This window comes from Lissotriton helveticus, chromosome 1_1 (assembly GCF_964261635.1).
Source record: "Lissotriton helveticus chromosome 1_1, aLisHel1.1, whole genome shotgun sequence".
In the NCBI taxonomy this organism is placed as follows: domain Eukaryota; kingdom Metazoa; phylum Chordata; class Amphibia; order Caudata; family Salamandridae; genus Lissotriton; species Lissotriton helveticus.
This window is the reverse complement of record NC_136057.1, coordinates 1,349,666,922-1,349,682,904: the sequence shown is the minus strand read 5'-3', so window position 1 is coordinate 1,349,682,904 and position 15,983 is coordinate 1,349,666,922. Positions and strand designations below refer to the sequence as shown.

At 44.7% G+C, this 15,983-nt stretch overlaps 1 protein-coding gene across 2 annotated transcripts in view; it reads left to right on the top strand.

Moving 5' to 3' along the window:
* Positions 1–3,487, top strand: part of POLR3H (RNA polymerase III subunit H) — a 182,010-nt gene extending 178,523 nt beyond the window's left edge. For both annotated transcript variants that reach the window (XM_078683152.1, XM_078683149.1), the window contains one exon: positions 2,842–3,487. In XM_078683152.1, the coding sequence (XP_078539278.1) occupies positions 2,842–2,895 (54 nt within the window). In that variant the 3' untranslated portion in view covers positions 2,896–3,487. The remainder of the gene's footprint in view (positions 1–2,841) is intronic.
* The last annotated feature ends 12,496 nt before the right edge of the window (positions 3,488–15,983 follow it).

Sequence of the window (15,983 nt, the reverse complement as noted above, 5' to 3'; positions counted from 1 at the left end):
CAATTCCCTTTTTAAACATCTTTTATATTGGGGAGCACAGTTACCTTTTGGAACAGCTCATTTTCTGGTATAGAGAGGCATGAGTCTATTGTTTTGAACATTCTCTATTTCAGGGAGTAAATTCTATCAGTACCCCACCTATCTGGAGTCTCTGGCACTGTTGAGCGGCAGTTTCAGTATTTTCAGGAGAATTTTAAAAATTGTTTTGTAACCAAAGCACTTGTACTTTTTGTCAAGAAAATCATAACTGGTGCAAACACCCTGAGTTCATAAAAGCATGCTGTAAGGAATTGAGTTATTGGTTGGGTGGGTGGTGAAAGCTCCACTCCGGCACCAACCATAATCCTTGTCAGGGTGAACCACAGAAGTCACTAAATTAACTGGTGTTTAACCCTCTAGTAGCTTGACACAAAAGAAGTCCGTCTTAACTTAGGGACAACGTTTAAAGAGTTTATACAGCATAAATCCAGTAATAAAGTGAAAACTCACCACAAGAAAAATCCCAAACCAATTTAGAATAATATAATGAATTGTAATAAATACAATGAGACCAAAATGGCAACAATCCATTCAGTAGACCCAGAGTTATGAAAGTTCAAAGTTTTAGGTTGGTATAGGGCCTAAAAGCGCAAAGCCCCACTTCTGTCCTCTGATCGAGCTAGACCAGGGGAATGTCACAAGTTCAGGCCAAGCTTGGTGGAACGCCAGCCTCTATACAGGTTAGTCCTGCTGAAAATGTTACCTTTTCAAAGTCCTGCATGAAGAGTCGTGTTTGTGGTGGAAGAGGCTTCGAGTAGCATTGCTGAGCGTGAAGAGCAGGCTGGGCGGTGCAGGCTGTCTTTGCTGTAGTGAGAACAGCCTGTTGAGCGGACGGTCATTGCTGGAGCGTCGTATTGGTGGTCACCGCAGGTTTTTGTTGCTGTAGCAGCAAGTACAGATCTCTTGTTGCTGTAGTGCAAAGAGTTGGGTTCACCCAAGCTTCACATTGGCATTTGTCGCAGGTGACAGAGTCTCGGCAGAAACAGGCCCGTTCGTGGACACGAGAGCTCCAAAACCTTAGGATGTCTCCTTTCGTCACAGGATTAGCTCCAATGATGCCAACCAAGGGTCCAGGATCTGGGAATGCACCGCTTGGGAATCAAGAGGGTGGGTTACTCCAGAGGACAACAGGGCTCAGGTATGTCCAGTTGATACAGGTCTGCTTGGCAGTTGCGAGGAGGCTTCTGGAGCTAGTTGTGTCCCTGTAGCGAAGATCAGGAAGTCAGCCAACTGAGCCTTGGTGTCCCTCAGGTTAACCTGGGATGAAGGGAGCAGATCCAGTCGTTCTTATCAGGGAGCAGGAGAGGCCTTAGCCGTTGGTCAGTCCACCGGGGAATAAGGCAGTACTTCTGTAGTTCACAGGTTTAGGAGTGTCCTGAAAAGTGGTTCTGACGGCCCACTATTAATACCTGGTGCCAGTCTTTGGAATGGAGAGGAGTCCCTATACCACCCACACATCTGGTTCTGTTCAGTTCTTCTCTTCCCCTGCTACAAGAAGTCTGGGGTGACAAAGACTAGTGTTATGTTCCTTTAGGTGTGCGTGTGTGCTGGAGGCAGCATTTGAAGCTTAAGTGGGACAGGGAACAGCTCCACCCTCAGCTATCCTGGCAGGTTGGACACATCCTGCTAACAGTTAGTCCCCTTTTGCCTTACTATGTGGGAGGAACACCCATAGCCCAACAGCTAAGTAATTCACAGTCAGGTGTCCAAGAACACTGGCAGCAGGCACCAAATGTTTGGGACAAGAAAATGGCAAGTTTCTAAAAGTGGTATTTTCAGAATTGTGACTTAAAATCCAACTTTACCATCAAAAGGATTTTAAATTGCAATTCATTTGAGTCCAAACTTGATATCCCTATCTGCTTCCAATCTAAAGGTAGCACTTATTAAATGTAATGAGTTAACTACATGTTATCTAATGTGAGAGATAGTCCTTGCAGTAGTGAAAAACAAATTGAGGAAGTTTTCACTACTAGGACAAGTAAAACTTTAAAACAGATGTTCTAATTTTAAAATACAGTGCACCTATATTTATTAAAAAGCAAGGATAAGGCTTGTCAAAAGGTTTATTTTTCCAGGTCGAATTGGCAGTTGAAAATTGCACTACCGGCTGCAGTGGCAGGCCTGGGGAATGTGTAAAGGGGCCATTTTAATGGGTGGCACAGTGGGTGCTGCAGGTCCACTAGTAGCATTTAATTTACAGGCGGCTCTGAGCTTTAGGTACACCACTTTACTATGAGTAAATTAAATGTGCCAATCAGGTGTTGGCCGATTTTACCATGTTTTAGGGAGAGAGCACAAGCACTTTGGCACTAATTAGCAGTGGTTAAGTGAGTCATGATGCCAACAAAATCTAATTCAGAGAAAAGGAGGGGTAAAAGCAAAAGGTTTGCGGGAAGATCACACCAAGCATGTCCGCTCTCACGCATATTGATTGGTTTTTCCTCTTGAAACGTCGTAAGTTGGTAATACCTTCTCTATTGTAGATCTATTCTTCACAGCAAGGCTTCTGTTGTGAATATTGTTCCTTCTCACCATGGCTTTATTCCAGGTACAGCCGTAATGTCCCGGGACACTGGTAGCAATAGCCTTTATCTCTGGTTCACCTTCATTTATACTTGTTCCTCTAGTGGTGTGAGGTCTGGGGTAGAAAATGCTCTCTCCTGGTGGCCTCTGCCAAGAACATTGGTATTTTGTTTGTGATTAACATAGTCTGCTATCCCACCCTAGTGGAGTATTGATTTTCTTAAGTTGCTTTTTTGGGGATTCCCTATTTAACGTTATATTTTTCTTGTTTTTCAGGGTTCAATCAGCGAGCCAGGCCTGGGTCTCCTCTCCTGGTGGACCAGCAGCTAGCTACTAGAACATCGCTTGTGCCAGCAAGGTGTTATTAGTCACAACTATTTTGTTCAGCCTCAAGTTCCAGATTCCTTGATCCAATAATTTGAGGGCCTAATGGGAACCATATGACCATAAATGAATGTTCAGTACCCTGCTCAACACTGCCACTTTCCCAGCCTTCATCTTTTGTAAGGTCTTGCACAAGAGTGTGTGAAGGAAAAGCGAGAATTTTGGCTACCTGTTAAGTAGATTCTACTTTAAGAACAAGCAGTACATCATTTACATTCCTGGATGCTTATAGAAATGGTGTGGGCTACGTTGCAACGTCATACCATCAAGACGAGCCATTGAAACTGGATTTTATTTTGGGGGACAAAAGTGAAAAACGGTTCACTTCCTCCTAAGCCCTTCCAATCATGGATATTTGCTCTTTAATTTATGCCAAATGAAAAAATAATTGTTTCTTCTATAATATTCACTTAATGTGAATCAGATTATTTTGTCATGGCAAGCAACATGCATCTTTGTGACACTGAGTGACTTTACGCCATAACAGGCCTTAAAGGAGAAACTATTTTGCAGTATTAAAAATATTTGGTGATTGAAATGTTTTAAGATTTCCAATAATCAGCCTGTAGTACTTTGGTTTCCTTCAAATTTCCAATATGGATGATCCCTTATCCCCTTACTCACCACCTGAGAGTGTATCAGCCCATGTGGCAACATTGATTTTAGTTGAGTTTCCGAAAATGTACTTTTTTCTTTACATGTCCTGTTGGCAACTAATCTTGTGTATACAGCTGTTGCCGACCAATGAGCAAGGAGTTTTTTTTCTTGTTTTTATTTTTTTTTAATGTTTAACACCCAATGATTTGCAGTGATTCCTATCCAACCATTGCTGCCTACCTCATCTAATAGGGAGTTCAGCCCTACATCGGTCACTATGATTCTCTTCTTAAGTGTACCAGCGAGGAGTGAGACTCCTCTTTTGCATACATAGAAAATAAAAAAAACTACAATAGGTGTTACCATATCCTATAGTTATAGAGAACGTTGGAATACTAAGCATTTCCAGCATTAACATTGTTTACTTCTCTGAAATGGACTGGTAAACCAAGTCTGACTGCAATTCAGGAGGATATATGCCATGCTTGTTTGGTCTTTTAATGTATAGTGCCACAAGGACAACTGTCTATGCCCACAGGGACATGGATCAGGATTGTTATGCTAACAGAATACACTATGGGACTCTTGGAAACCTCCTGGAATCCTCTTTGTATAAATCAGGGGAAACCCCTCATCAAATGTTTTTTTAAAGGGTCCCAATGGAAGGTTTTCATTTGGGTTGCAAGAAACGGACAATGAGACTGGAAAGGTTTCTGTTGCTGTAATGTATTCTCCTCCAATACAGATGCAAATAACTGTGTGACTTTAGAACAAGTGCAGACACAGTGCTTAAGTGCGTGTATAAATCTTAAAATATATTTAAAAAAAGGCACCATAAATCATCCTTGGTTTGTGTGCCAACTTTTTACAAATATTCATGTGCATGTAATATACCACAATGCGGATCAACAGTCATCTAAGATCCAAAGGAGATATGGAGATATATGTTGACGTTTCAACCCCTTGTGAATGTGAAGGTCTCTTCAGGGCAAATCGTCTGGCTCAATATCAGCTTAGATATATCCTGTTGGCACCGATTCATTGTTGAGGTTTCCACCCTCTTCCGTCTGTCATAGATCTGTGAGCATGGACAATTTCTGTCTGCCCCTTACTGACGGCCATATAGCTTCCATACTATCGGGCCATCTTTAAGACCCAACGCCCCTTTAAGCGGGACTTCAACAGCCCGTGATGAATGGGAGAAGTTGTCCAACACTCAAAAGCGCCAGAATAGCGCTGTATGGAGCGTTAATGACTGAGTATCTACTGGCAGGCGCAGCACCAGCAAGCCTCTTGGTCCGCATTGAGCCAAAAATCTTTCTGGAGAATAAGAGGTTCTGGGTGGACTGGAGCTACATACCCAATAAGTGCACCCGGGACTGGCTTATCCTGATTATTAATACGGCCAAGAGGTTGAGTGAAGAACTTCTTAAGGAGATATTGGAGTTAGAGGAAGCCATTAAGGCTGACACCACCATCAAAGACACTAAAGAACAACTGGCTAAGATTCAAAGTGACCTTGGGGAATATCAAACTTACATGGTCAACCAAAAGATTAAAGGATTAAGAAGGAATCTAGATAGATTCAGCCACGAGTGGGCATTCCCGTACGTGGAAGATCAATATTACCAACAAGCCTCAGAATAGACACTACATCCACAGGGCCCCAGGGGTGGGCGACGTCAGGGCAGGAGGACTCCAAACAATTGGACCTTTGAAAACACAAGTAGTGAGGACGACGACTACAGTGCCTAGCCATCTACCTCTAATCAAAGGGTGAGATTTAATCCCCAAGAAAGAGTAAACGAGGATCTAGGAGCTTTGTTCCGGGCTTTTGTAGGACAACATCCTCCAGACCAAAGAGGGGCCAGCCACAGAGGCAAAGGGAGAGGATGGGCACGCCAGAATTTAAATTCAACATGGCAGATGTTCTCTCCCAGAATCACATGCAGTCGGGGAAGAACACCCCTCTAGCCATTAGTGATAGGAACATAGTGGTCAATCGATCAAAATACCAACTGACTGAGGACAAACTTAGGGTTCTTTACAAGGGCCTTGGGTACGTCCTCACTCCAAAACATGACCGTTTTAGACTTCGAGGGGAACTGTATGGCCTCATGAGAAAGATCAAACTCAAGATGTTTTTTGAGGGCAAGGAACAGGACACCCCCTCAGTCTTTTCGACCAACCTGCAATGCCCCTCACAATTTTGTCCTCCAAATAACTCAGTAGGCCCGAAGGTCCAACTCTTTGAGCAGAAAATCCTGCAAGATATTTCAAATTTTGGAACAAAACCTGAATAGCACCACCCACAGCAACATGAGTTGCCGGGATTGGCAGGCTGTGAAGTCTATACAAAATAATTCCACCATCACCATCAAACCGGCCGACAAAGGCGGGGGTGGTGGTGATGGACACCCAAGACTATGAGGCCGAATTGACCAGGCTGTTGGTAGTCCAACAGAATTATAGACCACTCATGAGGGACCCGACCAAAGAACTACAGTCAACCATTACCAAGATGGTCACGGAGGCGAAGGAAAAGAAATGTCTCACGTACAAAGAGGCGAATTTCTCATTAATATGAAACCCAGGGTTCTGGCATTCTACATCGTGCCTAAAATACACAAGGCCCAGCGACCACCGCCTGGGCGCCCGATTGTTTTGGGTATTCAATCGTTATTGGAACCCCTGTCGCAGTTTTCAGACTTCTTTTTGAGAGAATGTGTTATTACACAACCCTCTTACATTCAAGACACCACCGACGTTCTGAGAATACTGGATGAAGTTGTATGTGACCCGAACCATCAGTTTTTAGTCACCTTTGACATAAAATCGCTGTACACCAGCATCCCCCAAGAGGTAACACTGGTGGCAGCAGCACACTCCCTGGGGGAATGCGAGTGGTTTTATGACAATCCACAGACATTTGTTTTACAATGTATAGAAATCGCTCTTACTCAAAATGTCTTTGCCTTTAAAGACCAGATGTACCTTCAGGTATCTGGTACCTCGATGGGGGCCACATTCGCTCCCAGTCTGGCCTGCATCTATGTAGGACAGTTTGAGTCCAATCACATCAATCATGACACCAATCTCTTCCAGAGGAACATTGTCCTCTGGAAGAGATATATGGATGATGTGCTGTGCATATGGTCTGGTACAGAAACGGAGCTTAATGAGTTTTTAGAGTGGTTAAATAACCTTGACGAATGTTTGAAGTTTACATGGACGGTCAATCGATCGACAGCGACTTAACTTGACCTTAACATTCAGGCCAAAAATAACAAGCTTGTGACTATTGTGCACCAAAAACCGATGGACAAAAACTTATTGCTTCACTACAGGTCCTATCACCTTAGGGCCCTTCGTGACAATTTACCTGTAGGGCAATTCCTGCGACACCGCAGGATTGTTCGTCCATCCAGACATACTCAGAACAGGAGAGGATCTCTCAAACAGGCAAGAAAGAGAGCTTTAAATACCCCGCGTGCCGCACTTCTTGAAAGGACACCAAAGAACAGTGAAGACTGTATCCCGGTGGTCACTACTTTTGGACTACTATCGACTAAAATCTGACAAATTATCAGGAGGCATTGGCTTTTGCTTGGCACCTCCAGCATGAAAATGCCCCAACCAAGAATCGCCTTCAAGCGGTCAGCGTATTTACGTGACCGCCTGGTACACATTTAAGAATCCAGAGAGACTGGAGTGTCCCATGGACACTATCCATGTGGGAGCTGTTCCATGTGCGAGCTCACTGCCCCTGTCAAGAGTGTGACTCTTGCAAGTAAAAAAACCTGGTACCTGAACAGGTTTAGTAATTCTAACACCATAAACGTCCTCTATAGACATAGACTCCCGTGTCCGCGTGGTCTCCATTACATCGGACTCACGACACGGAGAGTCAAAGTTAGGATACAAGAACACCTGAGCCCACTGAGAACAGGTAAATTGACCACGAAACTTGTGCAGCATTTCCATACATTCAAGCACAATCCCAAGGACATACGATGGGTTGGGCTGGAACGGGTAGTGGGTGATCACTACAGTATTGAGACTAGATTGTGCACAAGAGAGGCACGTTGGATTTATCAGGAGGGGGTGGATCAGCATGGGTTGAATGACCTCATTGAATGGAACAAAGCAAATGTGCATTAAAATGACATAATCTTGATCCACGTGACGGTTCCATGCCATAGTCCCAGTTTTAATTTGCTTCCTATATTCGCCTCCCCTAGAAACATGAACAGGGAAACTGTCTGGGTGTGAGCTTAGGATTTACATTAAAGAATGGCTAGGCATCAAAGTATGGTTATGTATTACACCCTTGGCAGTTCAGAGCAGCATACCATATAACGGACACCCTTTCCTGACAAGACAAAAGCCTATGATGGGATACCTTGTGTATACATAAACCTAGAGGGATGGTAGAAACCGAGTGAGCTCGCTGTGATACATGTATATAATGTAATATTTTCACTCCAATTCAGACTGCTGTGGGTAATGGGTTTGTAGAGATTTGCCATGTTGAATCCTTTTTTTAAAAAGAAAACTTGTCAATAATTTGTTGTAATTACAGGTGATCCATCTTGTAATTTGCGAGGTCGCCAAATATGATACATTGTACAGCGCAGGTCACTTGCATCAAAGTGGACTGGGTGCCAGGACGTGAACCTAGGACAAATGCAATCCGTATCAGGCACAGAACTTATATATTAGGATTGCATCGCTGTCTGTCATAACGTACGCTGCACATTAGTGAAGTGTTGCTCTTTTTAAAAAAAAATCTTACATAATATGGTGTCCACACCGGCCCTTCAATCCGGAAGAATGATGAGATGCCGGAGAGAGGGGCGGGTCGCGCACGCGATGACGCGGTGCGCCATGTTTTGAAAATCCAGACCGCCCACCGAATCAACGAGGTGCTGAGAGAACGGCAGACACCAACGTGGTTATGGTGAGTGAGTCCCAAACAGGCAGGGGTGGGGTTGGCAGGATTTCGCCCCAGAGGAGCCAGTTTTAAATATAACGTTCCACAGAACAGGCTTGCGCGGCGGTCCCGCTAGCTAACCTCCACATTTAAGGTTACGAAACCTGGTCACAACAGTGGAGACTTTAGGCAGCGCCAATGGCTTGAGGCAGATAGCGAGGCGTCTGTAGGAGTTATTATATTGACAAACTGGGGCGGGTTCTTCCTGTTCACAGTGGAGGGCACATGCACTCTTCGGATATCAGAGTGAGTTAAAAACACTTTTTCGCATGTACTATACAACATTGGCTTCTCTTACCCCCCACAATTTACATCTTTTTACAACTGTTTTACAGATTGACGTTTGCAGCAACCGTGACAGCCAGTGAGATGGTGGACGTGCTAAGAGGGTTACAGGTATGCCCATACAGGGCAATAACCTGGTAAATACATTGACGCAATGAGGGTGGTGTTAGAATTGGGGGTCTCTAGTTGGCACAGGTAGGTACTTGTGACAAATAGGTACCCTCTCCTCTAGTCAGGGTAAGGGGGTACACTCCTAAAATAACCCCTGCTCACCTCCTTGGTAGCTTGGCACAAACAGACAGGCTTATCTCAGAGGTAGTATGTAAAGCATTTGTGAATACTTACAGTAATCAAGTGACAACACTAGAAATGGACACCACACAGATTGTATATTTATAAAAATAAGTATCTTTTATATAGAGTTACCACAAGACCATGAACAACAAAAATAATCCACAATACTATTAGAAATCAAGAGTTCTTGTTAAAAAGGCTTAAATCAAAGCTCTGTGCGAGTCGGTAGCCCTGTCCGTCTACAGCGTTGCTGAAATAACAAAGAGTCTAACAAATCCAGCGGACCGCGTTGGTCCAGGTCCATTCAAGTGTCGACAGATTCGGTCACAGTACCTTTACTTGATGCGGCAGGCACGGGCGTGTGAGCCGGTTCCGGCGTTTGTCGCGTTGTAGGACGCGATGTCCCTCTATGCGGTGCAGGCAACGGCCCGTTGACAGAGTCAGTGGGTCTGAGGCGTACGTTGCAGGGCGAGACAGTGTTTTATTGCAGTGCTTGCAGCTTGCGGTGCGGCGACAGAGCCGGATTGCGGGAGCTGGCATCGAGAGATGCCCAGAGTCATAAAACCAATAAAAACAGGTCAGACAAAACACAGGAAGAATGCAAAAAGTTCAGGGGTGACCCTGCAAAAAGGGCCAAGTCCAACAGGTGGTTTGCATAACGATGATAGTTCATGGTAGATTAGGTGCCAACTGATGATGTGTTATTCTGTTTCTGTCTCCCTTAGGAATATATAAAATAGACAACCATTGGTTCAGTGTAGAGAAATTGACCCACGCCCTGATGAAAATGCAGTGAGTTCCCCCTGGCAATGAAACATGTTGGTTTTTAAATGAGCAGACACAAAGCACGGAATAAATTTACATAGCCAGTGTGGTCTAGCTCGGTTTTAAATTGGGAAGCGCGGTTTTCAGTTCGGATCCCGCTATTCCTTATAGGGTTGATACTGCCGCACACTTGGATAAGCTAACTGGTGCACAGGCAGCACTTGATACCACACCTAGCACCTTGTCTTTTGCCTTTTTTCTTCTTTGTCTTACTTTATCACAGTTTGTGTTATGGGTTGGTGGCTGCTGCTGATGAGAACCTGAGGATGCAGGCGATTACCTGCCTGCTTACTCCCATGGTGTTACTTCCATGAGGCACCGCCAACCTTTTCTCACCTTCTTTTACTTTTTCTCTTGTTCACATGAGTTTGGTCATATCACACCAGGGGGTGGGTTTGACTGTGGGAGACTTAACGAATTAACACAACTGATTTTTATAACAGAATTGTGATCCAGGCCCCTCCTGTACAGACGGTATAAGGTTAACCGCTGGTCCAACACATAAAGTATATAGACTGCAATGGATTGGAAGGGTTCTGAGTAATATATTCACAGGTCTATTGTTTTTGTTTTCAATATCTGCATGTACCTGGAGACAGAAACCAGACCAGCTATCATTCTGCATCGGACGACATTGTTGAATATGTATTATCTGCTGTGTGTAATACTAAATGAATCGCCAGTATGCACCAGAGGACTCTCTTAGTGAAAAACAAAAAAATAATATTAGTGTGACCACTGTACAGTCGCCGTAAAGAGTATCACTTAAATGACCGTAATGCCTGTTGAAGAAAGTATCTCCTTCCTAGGGGGCTCAATCTCAACATGCCATGTAAAGCCATATAATTCAACCTGGACTACCAGTATTTGAACCAATGTACATATACACCATTATCAATCTGTGTTATAGTACATCTGTGTATACATGTAGACCCAAATCGGGGCAAGGTTAAGGATATAACTTCATATGATGAGTGAACATGATTCATGAGCATATAATGTTTGATAAGGTAACCAGTCAATGTCATTCATAGGGGCAAGTAGTGGTGCCCTTGTAATTCAGCCATTTTTGTAATTGGAGTACCATTGCATTCATTCTTGTGAAGGGCACAGGGACACATCTAAAAGAAAGCAGCCCTGCATCCTCTCCTTACAAAAGCCTCACTAGACCAGAAAGACACAACTAACTATCTCCCCATTTCCACCCCTCCCTCTACTGGCCAAAATAGCTGAAAAAGTTATTAGCAACCAGCTTGTGGCTTTTATTGAATCTAATAAACTGTTGGACAACATCCAATTTGGCTTTTCAAAAAACGCATAGCACCGAGACGGCACTGATCAAGTCAACCGAAGAGATCAGAGAGGCATTGAATCAGGGAAAAGGGGCAGCCCTAATCCTGCTTAATCTCTTGGCTGTCTTTGACACTGTCAGTCACAAGCTACTCGTAAGCCAACTAGCTAAGTGTGAGATCGTGGGCTCAGCCTGGGACCTGCTAAAATCCAATTTGCCAGATGCAAATAGTTAAATTGGAGAATTATACCTCTCTCCCTTTCTCCCTCCCATGCGGGGTCCCCAAGAGTCCTCGTTGAACCTTACCCTTTTTAATATTTATGTTTCTCCTCTAGGCAATCTGATAAGAAGATTTGGATTCTCTCTGACCTATGCAGATGACACCCAAATTGTCATATCCAATAGAAATAGCGTGGCGGGCACTGGGGTCAGATTTCACAACTGCATGTGGGCTGTCACCGAGTGGATGAATTCAAACTGCCTCTAACTAAATGCAGGAAAACTGAAGTCCTACTTTTGGGATTCAGTTTGCTTGACCGTCTAGTATGGGTTCTACCACTATGCCAGTAAATTAGACTAGGAATTTGGGGGTGATTATCAACGACAAACTGAATTTGCCCGATCAGGTGAATATACTCACCTCATCCACCTTTTACACTCTCGGAACAATTAAAAAGATCCTGCCTCTGATTCCTGATAAACTTAAAAAAACACACTTCCCTGATCCTGTCTATTGCAAGAGCCTACTTTTTGAGGTCTCGGCCTAGCGTACACTGCGCAGCAGTGTCGCACAGCTGAGATTTTATGTTTTACAGTATGGGGGCTTAAACCCGCCCCTCTTCTCCTGTGGCTGGCCTCGTAAATGCTGGCCAGCCATTGGAGGAGAGGGGCGTCACTCCATTTTCTTTTTAGGACTCGGGGGGTGTTTTTTTTTAGGTTCTTTCTCTCTGTGACGTCTTCAGTCACTCAAACCTAAAAACACGCCCCCCAGTCTGAAAAGGACGGGGCTTACATCATCGATTTGCAGTGCGGTGGTTTGTTCCTGCCCCTAGGGATTGCAACAGCGTTATCGGCCTGCCGTGCTGGGATTGGCTCCCACCTGCAGGGACTCCCAATTTGATTTGTAATTTAATAAAATGTTTCATTTGCGAAACATTACAATTTTGTCTGTAAACAGAGCTATTAAAATTCGCACAAAAGGCGGCCATATTCACTAACCGTTTTTATTATTATTAATCTTCGTGTATTCTGAAGGAAAAAGAAACTGACATGAATAGATGTCTATCTGGACTTCTTAGCAGGTTGGGTATGTGGTGCTTTAGCGCCACGATGATGTTTTGCCGCTTTTCCGCGCTTTCTTACGGATATACACTGCAAACGTTCAAAAGCCTTTGAAGTGTGCTTTCAGGTGACCAACAGGACAATAGGAGGCCTTTGGGAAATGCAAATGCAATCAGTGCAGCAAAGAAATTGAAGAAGAACAGTGGGGTGCACAGCTCGCCGTTATATTATAGTGTATACTTGGCTGAAGAATACGAGGGTGTTCGAAGCCCAGCCCGAAATGCTGTGTATTTGGCTAGAGAACACGTCCATAGTATATCCCGAAGCTGACTTTAAATACTGAAACTGAAGTTAAATATTCCTAACAGTGGAGTAAAAGTTGCAACGGTCAAACTCTACAGCTTCCGGTGAAAAAAAAAAAGTTTTAAAATCTTCACACGTTATTAAAGAGACAATATTGTCATAGCGGGTATGTTGATTTGTATTTGTGAACAACGTGCCTGTGATGACGACGCAAACCATATGACTCCCAAGACATTGCCACGCTAGATTTCCAAGGATCTGGGTCAATACTTCAGACTTCCACCATCGACAGGAGGCCCCTGGGAGCGGTTTAAATGAAACGGATTCGACAAAAACACATTCATCTAACACTTTATCTATGGCGCCGACGTTTGTCAGTTTCATAAGCGGCCATCACGGTGACCGCCCTGTCACCCGATGTAGAAGTGAACTCGAACCCTCAACCTCCCCCATTTGACGCCCCACAGCCCAGGAGGGTGCGGTACTAGAGAAGACACGGTGGGTGCTGCAGACCCGGAGCTGGGTGGTGGGAGGTCACACAGAACGCAGCATACAGCCACCGGGGTGACGGGTAACCAGTGCAGGAAATGAGGAGTGACAGATGGATCATGGTCAGACAGCTGAGCTATTATTGCTCGGGATCAGGCTGGACCCCGTACAATATGCTGAATTTATCCGGGTGTAAATGGCAGACACTGAGATGCATTGTCTCCTCGCTGTTGGTGTACGGTGTCCTCTCCACCGCCCTTGTCATACCATTGCATCCCACGGATGACATGGAGGGCCTGTCAGGGCCCCCCTTACCCTCCCTTCTCCCCCCGCCACATAGGGGGCCGATCAGCAGTTTGGGCTCTCTGACAAAACGGTTTGTTTTCCTCTTTTGCTCCGTGCACGCCTGACTGGAGCTGCTGGCGGGCTCCCAGCGGGAGAGCTTCGGCCATCCATCTTACAAAAACACAAAATGCGCCCCTCACTGTCAGCTGTTGCAGGGGCCTCTCCGGCCTTGGGTCCTGCACCCCCGAGGACACGCACGACTCGAGAGGGAGTCCCTTCTGTGGTACCTTCGAGCAAGGAGCTGTCATGGAGCCACTGGGCGGCCTCCCCCTCACCAGGGTCTGAAGCCGGAGAGCAGGAGCTGTGTAGACGAGGGAACTCTGTCTGAAGAGTTCAGCTCAGAAGAGGGCCATTTCAGCTTAGCCGCAAACTGAGGTTCGACATTGGGAGGTCATCCCGTTGGCACAAGCTATAGGTACGTGGTCACCTGGCCGGATGCTAAGGTCACTAATGGCGCATCTCATAGTCACTAGTCCGAATCCCGTCGGGTCCACTCGGCCTTTCATCCTTCCGAGGCCGTTAAAATGAGTACCATTTGAGTTGGATAACAATACACATTAGTTATTTCGATGCCAGGAGGAGCATGAAGGTGTGCTTTTGAAAAGCATGTTGTGTCGCAGTGCATGTGTTCTGCGGTGCTGGCCGCCTCGTTAGGTTAGTGTTCTGATGTTGCTTGTCTCCCAGCTCCTGTGTGATTAGAGCAATTGTAACAGCATTTGTAACAGCTAGGCGATCTCCTGGTTGTGTTGCTGACTTTGGAGCCCAGAGGCCTGGGTACTGAGCCTGTCTTCCTGTATGTCTGCCATGATAGCTGTATTATGCTGGCCCTCCAGGCGGTGGTGTCATTGTGGGAATTTGCCAACAAGCACTGCCAGCTAATCATTAGACTAGACCATGCATGTTTGACTTCCCATCCTACTGACCTCTTGTTGCCCTCAAGGGTTTCTGGGCTTCAGAGGGTGTCTCTCGTTGTGCTTCTTGTTTCAGTGTGTGCATCAGCCCACGGGCCTTGCACTGATAGCAGGGCAATGACGTCACTGCTCCCTGTTAGGCACTGATCGGTGACTGAGAAAAAGGCACACGGTTTATCACTTCAAGTACCTAAGAGAAAGATTTGAAAGCAGCATATTGACTTGTTTCAACCCCTGTATATAAGCAATGTGCATGCACTGCACACATGTCATATGTATCTGTCTGAGAAGTTACACAAATAAAAATTGAAATAAAACTTACTAATTTATTTTTATTTAATAGCACCACTCATCCCAATTTAGGATGAAAGGGCACATTATGTTCACATGTATGTTAACAATGAATAAAAAATGTAAAAATCAGTGCAGTAAATGTTACAGAACAAAATGAGAGTAAGAAATGTAGGAGTCACCTATCGTCTATACTGGTAGCAATTATTTGTGAGAAGTTCATCGTCAGAAAAAACGCTAAGTCAAGATTTAAAACATGTGGCAGCGCTAGGGGTTTGTCCATAATAATAAGACTTTATTACTATCAAAATAAAAGCCAGTTTCAGCATCCTTAGAATAACGACAGATTGACAGAAATAATAAGGTTCTAAATCCATGCCTTGTAGTTTGCAGAGCATTTATGCTGGTACATAGTTCTCTATATTATAAGGATTGCAATTTACAAACTGGAAGTAGCTAAAGGGTCTCCTGTCAAAAGCAGTCAACAGCTTATCTGCATGACATAGAAATCTGTGATCCGCATGTTACACAATGTGCTTTGCATAGACACATGAATCCTCTATGCTAGTTTGTGAGTAAAAACTGGGACAAGCTAAACAGATCTCTCAAGCAAGGGCAATTTCCACCAGAATTATCTTACCAATATTATTACCTCTGAGATGGAATGGGCACACAGAGATCTCTGCAGCAGGGCCTTAACCCGGTAAGATATTTTCAAACACAGCCTTTTTGTGACCCACTGAGTCAGAAGAGATTTACTGGCATGTGTGTCCTTGTTGCCAAGTAGTTTGGCAACGTTTAAAAGAAATATATGTAAATGTTGTCTGCCAGGAAATGCTTTTCATGACTGCGCACCTCCTGACTCCACCCTTTTCCTTTGCCATACCGTGACTTACTTTTTAGGTCTTGGCCTAGCGTACACTGCACAGCAGTGTCGCGCAGCCGAGATTTTGTTTTACGATTCAGAAAAGGGGGTGGTGATGAACAGAGTGTCTGAATTAAGCAGACCACTCTTACCCAGGCCAAAGATCAGTGCTTGATCCATCACCGTTATTTAGCTCACTGCCCCATCCCAGCTCAGAACCTGGCTATATGCAAATTAGTCTGTCCCTGGCCAAGTGCATCATGG